General features: G+C 45.7%; 2 protein-coding genes across 3 annotated transcripts in view; one reads left to right on the forward strand and one right to left on the reverse strand.

The window, feature by feature from the left end:
* ark2ca (arkadia (RNF111) C-terminal like ring finger ubiquitin ligase 2Ca) overlaps positions 1-5142 on the forward strand; it is a 16299-nt gene extending 11157 nt beyond the window's left edge. Inside the window, exons 5-8 of one of the 2 annotated variants that reach the window (XM_027032399.3) lie at positions 467-571; positions 1032-1127; positions 1373-1476; positions 1692-5142. In XM_027032399.3, coding sequence (XP_026888200.2) covers positions 467-571; positions 1032-1127; positions 1373-1476; positions 1692-1809 — 423 coding nt within the window. In that variant the 3' untranslated portion in view covers positions 1810-5142. The remainder of the gene's footprint in view (positions 1-466; positions 572-1031; positions 1128-1372; positions 1477-1691) is intronic. The other variant, XM_081704690.1, reaches the window with a different exon arrangement.
* Positions 5143-5924: 782 nt separating this feature from the next.
* On the reverse strand, positions 5925-8566 carry b3galt9 (beta-1,3-galactosyltransferase 9). Its single transcript, XM_035521727.2, has 2 exons — positions 8448-8566; positions 5925-7970 (listed from the first exon to the last, which is right to left on the reverse strand). Exons 1-2 carry the CDS (start codon positions 8451-8453, stop codon positions 6864-6866), a joined length of 1113 nt encoding a protein of 370 aa, XP_035377620.1. The 5' UTR covers positions 8454-8566; the 3' UTR covers positions 5925-6863.
* Between the last annotated feature and the right edge of the window lie 1434 nt (positions 8567-10000).

Raw genomic sequence — 10000 nt, forward strand, 5'->3', positions numbered from 1 at the left:
CTATCCCTAAAACATGTTTGGTGTGTGTGTGTAGGTTGTTCATGAAGTGAGGAACTATCCCTAAAACATGTTTGGTGTGTGTGTGTAGGTTGTTCATGAAGTGAGGAACTATCCCTAAAACATGTTTGGTGTGTGTGTGTAGGTTGTTCATGAAGTGAGGAACTATCCCTAAAACATGTTTGGTGTGTGTGTGTAGGTTGTTCATGAAGTGAGGAACTATCCCTAAAACATGTTTGGTGTGTGTGTGTAGGTTGTTCATGAGGTGAGGAACTATCCCTAAAACATGTTTGGTGTGTGTGTGTAGGTTGTTCATGAAGTGAGGAACTATCCCTAAAACATGTTTGGTGTGTGTGTGTAGGTTGTTCATGAAGTGAGGAACTATCCCTAAAACATGTTTGGTGTGTGTGTGTAGGTTGTTCATGAAGTGAGGAACTATCCCTAAAACATGTTTGGTGTGTGTGTGTAGGTTGTTCATGAGGTGAGGAACTATCCATATCCTCAACTACACTTGCTGGCACTGCAGAGTTTGGGCCCCAGCCGACATGCCTCCGCTGTGCGTGAGAGCTACGAGGTAGCACACACGTACACACACACATTTGTTAGATACTCATTCTGTCAGAGCCTGAACACAAACACAAACACACAGACACACTCTCGCTGGCTGTATGTATATAGTTTCAGTAAAACCTGACAGTCTTGCATGGGAAGAAAACATGATTGTCAGTGAGCCAATGAGAACAGCTCACACCCACACATAATCATACACACAAACACACTTGTACACATATATACACATGCTCACAAATAAACACACTTCCTTTTGTAATACACAGAGGACAATACATACACACGCCACAGCACTCTCAAACCGTGCCCTTCACAATCTCACACGCAACACACACCTCTACACACAAGAATAGAAATGCACATCCTGAGGTGTGTGTAAAAGGAACCATGTGTGTGCGTGCGTGTGTGTGTGTGTGTGTGTGTGTGTGTGTGTGTGTGTGTGTGTGTGTGTGTGTGTCTTTTAGGAGCTGCTCCAGTTAGAAGATCGGTTAGGCAGTGTTAACCGTGGTGCTGTTCAGTCCACCATTGAGAGATTCACCTTTCCTCACAAGTACAAAAAGGTACACACACACACACACACACACACACACACACACACACACACACACACACACACAGAGATACACACACATTCAAATACACAGCACTTTGTAAGCAAAAGAAGGTATTAAATACACACCCACACCCTCACACACACATACAGACAAATCTCTTCAATTAGCTGATGGATGTATATTGCTGCTAACAAGCCTATCATTATTTTCCTTGCGTGTGGGGGCGGGTGTGGGTGTGGGTGTGTGTGCAGCGGAAGCCCCTGGACATGAAGCTGCACGAGGATGAGGAGGAGTCTGACGTAGATGAGAAGTGCACCATCTGTCTCTCCATGCTGGAGGATGGGGAGGATGTCAGGTGTGTGGTGCACTATAAAGCGCACACTTCACAAAGTGCACACTTTACAAAGTGCACATCCCACAGGGCTTTAACCTGTGTGTGTCTCACTCTGGGGTTTATGAACTCCAGTATGCTAACATGATATTATTGTATTACATGGTAGTTAATCACAGCTCTCAATCTCAGCTCTCTCTCTCTCTCTCTCTCTCTCTCTCTTTCTCTTTCTCTTTTAGGCGATTACCCTGTATGCACCTGTTCCACCAGGTGTGTGTAGACCAGTGGTTGGCCACAAGCAGAAAGTGTCCAATCTGCAGAGTGGACATCCAGACACAGCTTACGCCTGACAGCTGAAACACATACACACACGCACACACGCGCACACACGCGCGCACACACGCGCGCACACACACGCGCACACACACGCACACACACACGCACACACACAGACACACGCACATCACACCTGAGAACTGAATTACATACAGCACACATCTCAGCTCATGCCTAGCAGCTGAAACACACACACACACACGTCACACCTAAGAACTGAATTACATCCAGCACACATCTCAATGCCAATGGTTTAAACACATGCTACTCATGCTAAACACAACACACTCTAAGAGCTGACACATATGTCCTAGATACTCATTCTGTCAAAGTATAAAAACACACACACACAGACACACTCTCAAGTGTATATTACTGGTCTACACCTTCAATGGGTATACATATACATACAGTCTCGCTAAACCCTGACAGACTTACATGGGTAGAAACACACAAATGGTAATGTCAGTGAGCCATTCTACACATACACATAACTGAGCCAATCTCACTCACACACACACACACACACACACACACACTATAGTAACGTATCGAAGGGTTATTTATTGAGTAATGTGAGGAAGATATTTACTGGTCTGTGTTGTGTGAGTGTGTGTGTATTCATTGCAGCTGTGTGTGTGTTTGTGTAATAATGAAGCCATGGCCCTAATGAAAGATGTTACAAAAACTCTTGTTAGGGTCTACAAGTCTGTGTTTGTAGACCACACACACACACACACACACAGACTGAACAAGCTTGAGTGCATCACAATCTGGCTGCTTGCGAGCATGTGTACGTTTGTTTCATACTGCAGCTATTTCAGTTGTGTGTGTGTGTGTGTGTGTGTGTTTGTGTGCGGGTGTGTGTGTTTACATATCAAGGATCGTAAAAGGTAGTTAGCTGTGCACTAACATTACTGTAGAAAAGCCAAAAGAATTATATACACATGCACACACACAAAAACAACAAGCAAAAAAAATTTATTTAAAAAAATCAGACACAAAAGCAACTCCTATCATTCATTGTAAAGACAGCAGAGAGGGCAGTTGGCATGGAAACGTCTCTGCTCCAGGAAGTTAGTAGGAGAAGGTCATTTCTGATTGGTGGAAAAATATAAATTGAGGAAGTGGACATAGTACTCTGACATAGTAGCAGCATGCCTCTGTGTTTGGGCTGTTCTTTAAGTGTGTGTGTGTGTGTGTGTGTTTGCACGGGTGCGGCGTGTGTGCGTGCGTGTGTGTCTGTCTGCATGAATGTAAATTAGCTCCTTTAAGCTGTGATGATCTGTAACACTACCAGACTGATGTAGCGTGTGTGTGTGTGTGTGTGTGTGTGTGTGTGTGTGTATGTGTATGAAACCCTGCCATGACCTTTGACCCTAAATGCCTACTGAAGAAGCACATGTGAGCGTAGCTAAAGCGCCCAGCCTCTCTCTGGTGCTTTGTTGCCATGGTTAAAAGTATTTATTATTGGTATTTAAACATGCAGTGTTTGGAGGGGGCGGAGCTCGTGTGTAAAACTGTGTTTTTGTGTGTGACAGGTCTCCCCTCGTGGTTGCTATGCTGGTTGCTATGTTGGTTGCTATGCTGTATTGCTAGAACAACTATTTAGAATGTTGTGTGATGGAGGAGCATCCACCAATTGCACGCAAGCAGGGGCGGAGCCAGGACTGGAGGTTAGCTTTTAGCAGGTTAGCCTTTTGTATCATTTGCTTTGTAAACCATGTCGAACTTTGCTGGATGTGTGAAGGCACAAAGCAAATTGTACGGAGGAGCTCTTTCAGCTCTGTGCCACAAACACTTTCCTGCCATGCTTTTTATAAAGGGAGCTCTGTTTGATTGGTCCTAGTCAGGGTTAATACATTCTCCATGACTCATGACACTTTTTTTTGCTGTGAAATGCTTCGACCAACAGAGTAGGGCTGGTATAAGCGCAAAGGATATTCCATCGTATTTTTTAATGCCACCCCTATCACTAACTTATTTTAACACTAAAGCCTTTCACCTTTACGCAAACGCTACCCAAATCACGTGGGTTATCTTCAGCCAATGGCGTGTGGTTTTGCTGCAGACTTTCCGCTCCAGCCTGAGCGTCTTGCGTGCTGATTGGTGGATGTTGGCTCGCGTTAATAGTTTACACAGGGTTTTGTCCGTTGAAATGCCTTAAGTATTTAACAATCATAATTTATTACTAACTGTAGATATTGTGGGTACGTATTTAATTTTGTATAGTTTTTTTGCAATCGGATCATATTTTATTTATTTAGAAATAACACAAAACTGGAGTAAGACTCTTACCTCACGTTTGCGTTGGTTTGGGGAATGCTTCGCATGCGGGTGCTCGTGTTCGTGCGTGTTTCCTCCTTGGTGCTGTGACCTCACAGACATTCCGCTTGCTGATTGGCCGGACACGGCAGCGGAGTGGGAGTGCCCTGGGTTTTGATTCGCCGTCCTGTTTGCACTCTTAGTTACTCAAGGCCACCCTCTCACTGGCATATTTTATACCACTCTGGCAACCTCCATCACACTTTCTTTCACTTCCCTCCTTCCTCATTCCCTTGTATTCTATCTTTGTTCTACCTCTCGTGCTCTTCTTTTCTCTCTTACCGAGTCCTCACCTATTTCCTTGTCTCTCTCTCTCTCTCTCTCTCTCTCTCTCTCTCTCTCTCTCTCTCTCTCAATTCCTCCTTTTATGTGTCAATCGAGCAACCTTCTTCTCAAGGGCATTCTAAACCCCCCCCCCCCCCCCCCTCCTGGAGAATGTCAGCATTCTGTAGTGCAGGGTCAGGATTAACAGAGTATAATAAAGCACAAATCATTTTTAAAATGCATGTTTTACTCAGGTTTGAATATATTACACAACAAAAGTAGAAATATACAATTAAAGTAAAAAAAAGAAAGACTAACGCATATATTCTACTAATAATATTTCAGATTTTTTTTTGCTTATTGCTTTTGTTTTCTCTTTTTTTTCTGCTGCTTGCATTTGAAAAACAGGAAGTGAATAATACGAGTTTCCAAAAGGTGCCAGTGACAGGGATGTCCAAGCTATAGGTGTTTTTTTTTTCACTAGAGAATTTTCTAGAAGAAAAATTGAATATTTATCATTCATATTAAAGCAATAGCACCTCCTGCTAAAGAGACTGCTGATATGTGTCTGGTCAAGTAAAAATGTCTGTGTAAAATGTTAGAATTATCTTTTGGTGGAATTTTTGTAACTTATTTATTACTACTACTAATAATGATTTTAAAAGTGGCATCGCTCTTTGTTTTTAATTTTTGTTTCATTTCAAAGCTTGTACATTATCCTTTTTGTATGTGCTCTTTTTTATAATAAAAGTTGTGAAAATGTCAGGGCCGGTCTTCTGCCCATCTGTTGTGTGTGTGCGCGTGGAGCTGCACGGTCTTTTTCTCTCCAAGAAACAATAACAATGTGTTTAAAATGACTGAACAGGAACGCTACAAAGATAGATAGATAGATAGATAGATAGATAGATAGATAGATAGATAGATAGATAGATAGATAGATAGATAGATAGATAGATAGATAGATAGATAAATGGATAGATGGGAGTGGATGGACTCAACACTGGGGCTTTACTGGTTAAAATAAAGTGTGTGTGGGTTGGGGGGGTTAAGCACTTACCATTTTGTCCCTTGATGTCTGAACTGCCCTTCATTTTTAATTTATATACGTATATTAACAAAGGCTTGAGAAACAAGATACTTCAGGTATTTCAGGTGATTATATTAGGTAGTGGTAGGTACTTCAGGTATAGGGGGAGTCTTTATTCTTGTATTACCATTTGTTTTGATGTTAATATCGAGTGACTTAGCACTTAAAGCCATGTAAAGTCCTGAGTTTCCAGCATTCTCCTTATGTGCAAGAACTGTACAAGGCGTTCTGTCTACTACCTTCGTATGTTTATGATGCAGTTCACTTAAGCAAGCACTAGGAGGTGCCACACATTCTTTAAAGTCTCTCCCTTTTGTTCCCCTATGTCTATTCAGTTTTGGTTTTTTTAACTAAAATTAAAGGTTCACATTTTATTTATAACATCTTAGACCACACTGGGATGTATTGGGTATCAAGTCCACTACAGGTAAAAACATTGTTATTATCATTTCATCAAGGTTTAATGGAAACTTTAGCATATCTTAAATTTCAGTCAACTCTGAAACAAATACACACAAACACACCTTTAAAAAAACACTAGATGTAAAAACGTATACGTTTATACAGCACACACACAAGAACGGTGGAGTCACACATTTACATATCCTGTCACTGTGTCTGACCAAACATCTCCCAGGTTTGTTTGTGTATACTATGTATATCAGAAGAGTCCAGCTTCAGTTGTAATTTTTCTTTTATCATAAATTTTATTTAGTGTTTCTCCAACTCACACTGCTTTTTGGTGTCATTCCTAGCAACAGTTTCGCCTGTTTTACTACAGAGGATTGCCGTTCGGAAGAATGCGTACACATAGACTAGCTAACTGAATCCTGTCACCTAAACTCAGACATTTCCTTTTCACACTTTAGAACATTTTACACGTCTGTATATTTCACGCAAACAGTTCTTTGTTTTCAGAGTAAGTTATGTATGATTAACTAATGCAGTGGTACACACTTTAATTAAATTAGCAAAAGATTGTGCCTTCTAGTCATTTTTTATTACTTTTTGTTCATTAATGTTATTTTTACTCTCCCTCAAACGTTTGAATTGCACCTAGTTGCTTTTCTTGGGTTGTAATTCTGCGATGATCAGGTAGGGGGCGCACACCGTGCCGCGTATAATGCACTTTGGCCTGAGCCCAAAGTTACTCGATGCTACTGCGGCGCACAACGCTACCTGATGCCGCCGAGGGCGCGGTGCGCGGTCGGAGCCTTGCGCTGGCGCGTCGAGTCCGGTGGGCGCTCCGTGAGCTGCCGAATTTCACTCCAGGTGTTTTCGTTGTTCAGAGTTTAACGGGTCAATTAAGCGAACGAATTCCAGGCACTTTGATCTTCTGCTTCGTGTCTTTTCCCTCGAGGTACGTCAGAAGGGACGGATTCGGCGTCCGCGCCGGATTTCAGCCTTGCGTGCTGTTGCTACCGCCGAAGCTGAGCTTCTCCAGGTAAGTCATTGTTTTGCAGGCCACCAGGCTGTAATACGTTTCCAGCACGCTGCAGCTCCGCCCTCGCCCCTCCCCCAGGTCCTTCCAGGCCACGCCCAGCTGCTCCGCCGCCATGCCGGCGGAGCTGAACAGGAAGTTGTAGCAGCAGGGGTTATACCGGACGTGCCGCTCGCCCGAGAACCGAGCGCTGTGAGTGGCTACCACGCCCGCTCGTCGGGCGAACAGGCCAATCAGCACGTCGGAAGAGAGGGGCAGGGCGACGTCCTCGGACGCCACGTACACTTTCCGGACCACGTCCTGCGACATGAGGAAGGCGGGACCTGAGCAGTAGTCTGGGAAGAGCCTGTTAGGGTAGACGTGGAAGGGGACATAATGTGGCCCGCTGGGGTTTCTGTTGGGTGTGGCCCGGTGGATAACCCTGCCCAGGTAAAGGTCGTCAGGGCTGGAGCGGAGGTCCAGCAGGTACGTCCCCAGTGCAGGTATGTTTAAGAACACGGTGTCCTCTGCTAGGACGACAAACCGGACCTGAGGACAAAAGACAAGTACCCAGCGCAGAGCGAGCTTGACCCGCTCCCAGCGTGCCCGCCAGGGGCTGCTCCACGACGACGCCCCCTCACACTGCACGACGTCGCCGTGACGCCCCGACTCCTCCTTCACCGCCTCCTGCTCCGCCTCTGAGGGGGCGGGGCCCAGGACGAACAGCGTCCGTACGGCCACGCCCTGCACCGACGTCTGGTTAGCCCACGAGCTGCGCACCGCCTCCCTCTGGCCGGCGCCACCGGGGTCGCTGAGGACGAGAGTGAGGAACAGGAGATCCTGGTGATGGAGGCAGGGGGCGGGGTTGACTGGGTACAGCTGGGAGGTGTTGGCCCAGGGCTCGCGCAGGTCCAGCTTGCGAGCGCGCTCCCGGAGCTCCAGGACGGAGTGGTCGGTGTAGGCGGCAGGCGAGGACTGCAGCAGGAACTGCTCCACGACGTCGCCCCCAAACAGCAGGGCGTGGAACAGCAGGACGTTGCACAGCAGGAAGCACCACTGATGGGTCTGCAGTCTGAACACACAAGGCTGCAGAGAAAGTTCACGGTGTTATCAGCGCCGTGCTGAGCCGGCGAAACCTCACAGCTCACATCGAGCCGACGAGCGAGAGAATTAAAGAGAAATGAACAAGGACACAGAGAGAAGGAGGACGGAGATGAACGGAAGATGAACGGAGGATGAACGGAAGATACAGGGGAAAGGGGGGAAGATATAATCGAGATGTAAGTGAGCAGACAAGGGAGTCAAGGATAACGGAAATGACAGTCAGAGTTTCAGAAGTGACGAGAGCCGCGGGGGGGAACATCCCATGAAACTGGCAAACGATCATACTGAGCACAAAAGTTAAAAGGTAGTGAGAGAAAGAAGAAGAAAGACGAATGAAGAGAGAGAGAGAGAGAAGGAGAAATAGAAAGATCAGAGAAGACTTGAGTGCAGGTTGGCAGGGAAAGAAAGCTCTAAAAATTTCAAGGAGACCAAAATTTTCGCCAAAGATGTTCTCCTCACCCGCATGATGGTCACTGGAGGGGCAGCTCTAGTCGCCTGGTCGTGCTCTCTGCCCTGCTAGACAGCCTGCATATCCGCGCGCGCGTGTGTGTGTGTGTGTGTGTGTGTGTGTGTGTGTGTGTGTGTATGCCTGCGTGTCCACATACAAACATTCAGATGTGCGAGTGTACGCAACGTGGGATCACATTCATCATTTAACTGAGCCCTGTTTCCAAGGTAACCCAACACCAGCCAGGTAACTGTACACTGTCTCCTTGTTGGCTGGAACAAACACAAGCTGCCTGGAGTCTTCGGTTAATTTATGAAGCTGCCCACAGTCAGTGAGCCCTACTGTTCTGAGCTCCCTGTCTCATTGTATTCCTAAGGGAATACACTAAGGGAAGCCGTAGCTTGGTCCAGCCAGTTTTACCTGACTCATTGGGATAACCTCCACGAGGAGGTCTTGGAATGTTCTAGAACTGTGTGTGTGCGTGTGGGGATTCTCGATGACGTGACAAATATCGGTGCACGTGAAAATGTTTTCTGAGGGTTCCATTACTGACGGCTGTGCCAGGGTAAAAACCTGGGGTGGGGTGGCCGGAGAATCCAGGCCGGGGTTATGCTGAAGGAGAAACCCGATACGAGTCCAAATGACCCAATGGACATGAATGGTACAACTTGCAAATGCCAGTGCAGGACTCATTTTCCGTAGTCATCCATTCAAAACGTTTATAAGGATTTTTAAAATGTCTGCTGGAACATTTGACAGCTAAATAATGTTGTTATTTGATTATATATTCCATAACAATCTTTATCTCAAGCACAACAGCGAAATAACAAAATTAAACCCGTCGCTTAAACCAAACATTGCCGTCGCTGTTCAGGTTGAGGCCTGCTGCCCTCTAGTGGTCAACCGGGTTTGGGACAAAATGACGTTTTCCCCCTTTGAGATCCGTTCAAAAGTAACGGGACATTGTTCTTAATATAAATGTTCTTAATCGTGGCTTGCAGTGTTTAATCGGTTTTATGGAATATTGGCCGCAAGAGCTCTTTTTTTTTTTAAATGCACGATCAACAACCAGTAGCAGTTCATAGGTTGCTGGCCTTGGTCCACAGCTCTGTCTTAGGCCTTCCAAGAAAATGACGTTTCAAGCTGTTTCTTGGGCCAGTGTTAATTAGTTCACAAAAGCACCATGGTAACACCAGAGAAAAGACGTCTGAGCTTCTTCACACACAGCTCAGCTTCAGTTGGCGAGGGTGGGGCTCTCCTCCACCCTTCTGTAAGAGGACAGGTGTAGAACTCTACTTATTAGCTTGAGTCCTTATGAGCGCTTAACAGCTGATAAGTGATATGCTTGTTCATGAGGACAATGTGTGTTTGTATTTTGTGTTGTGTTTCAGTGACAAAGCTGTGTGTGTGTGTGTGTGTGTGTGTGTGTGTGTGTGTGTGTGTGTGTGTGTGTGTGTTTGAGAGAGAGAGAGCGAGAGGGAGAGAGAGAGAGGGGGAGAGAGGAGAGAGAGAGAGGGAGAGAGAGAGAGGGAGAGAGAGAGAGGAGAGAGAGAGAGAGGAGAGA

The sequence above is a fragment of the Electrophorus electricus genome, chromosome 21 (genome assembly GCF_041902795.1).
Source record: "Electrophorus electricus isolate QZ-2024a chromosome 21, ASM4190279v1, whole genome shotgun sequence".
In the NCBI taxonomy this organism is placed as follows: domain Eukaryota; kingdom Metazoa; phylum Chordata; class Actinopteri; order Gymnotiformes; family Gymnotidae; genus Electrophorus; species Electrophorus electricus.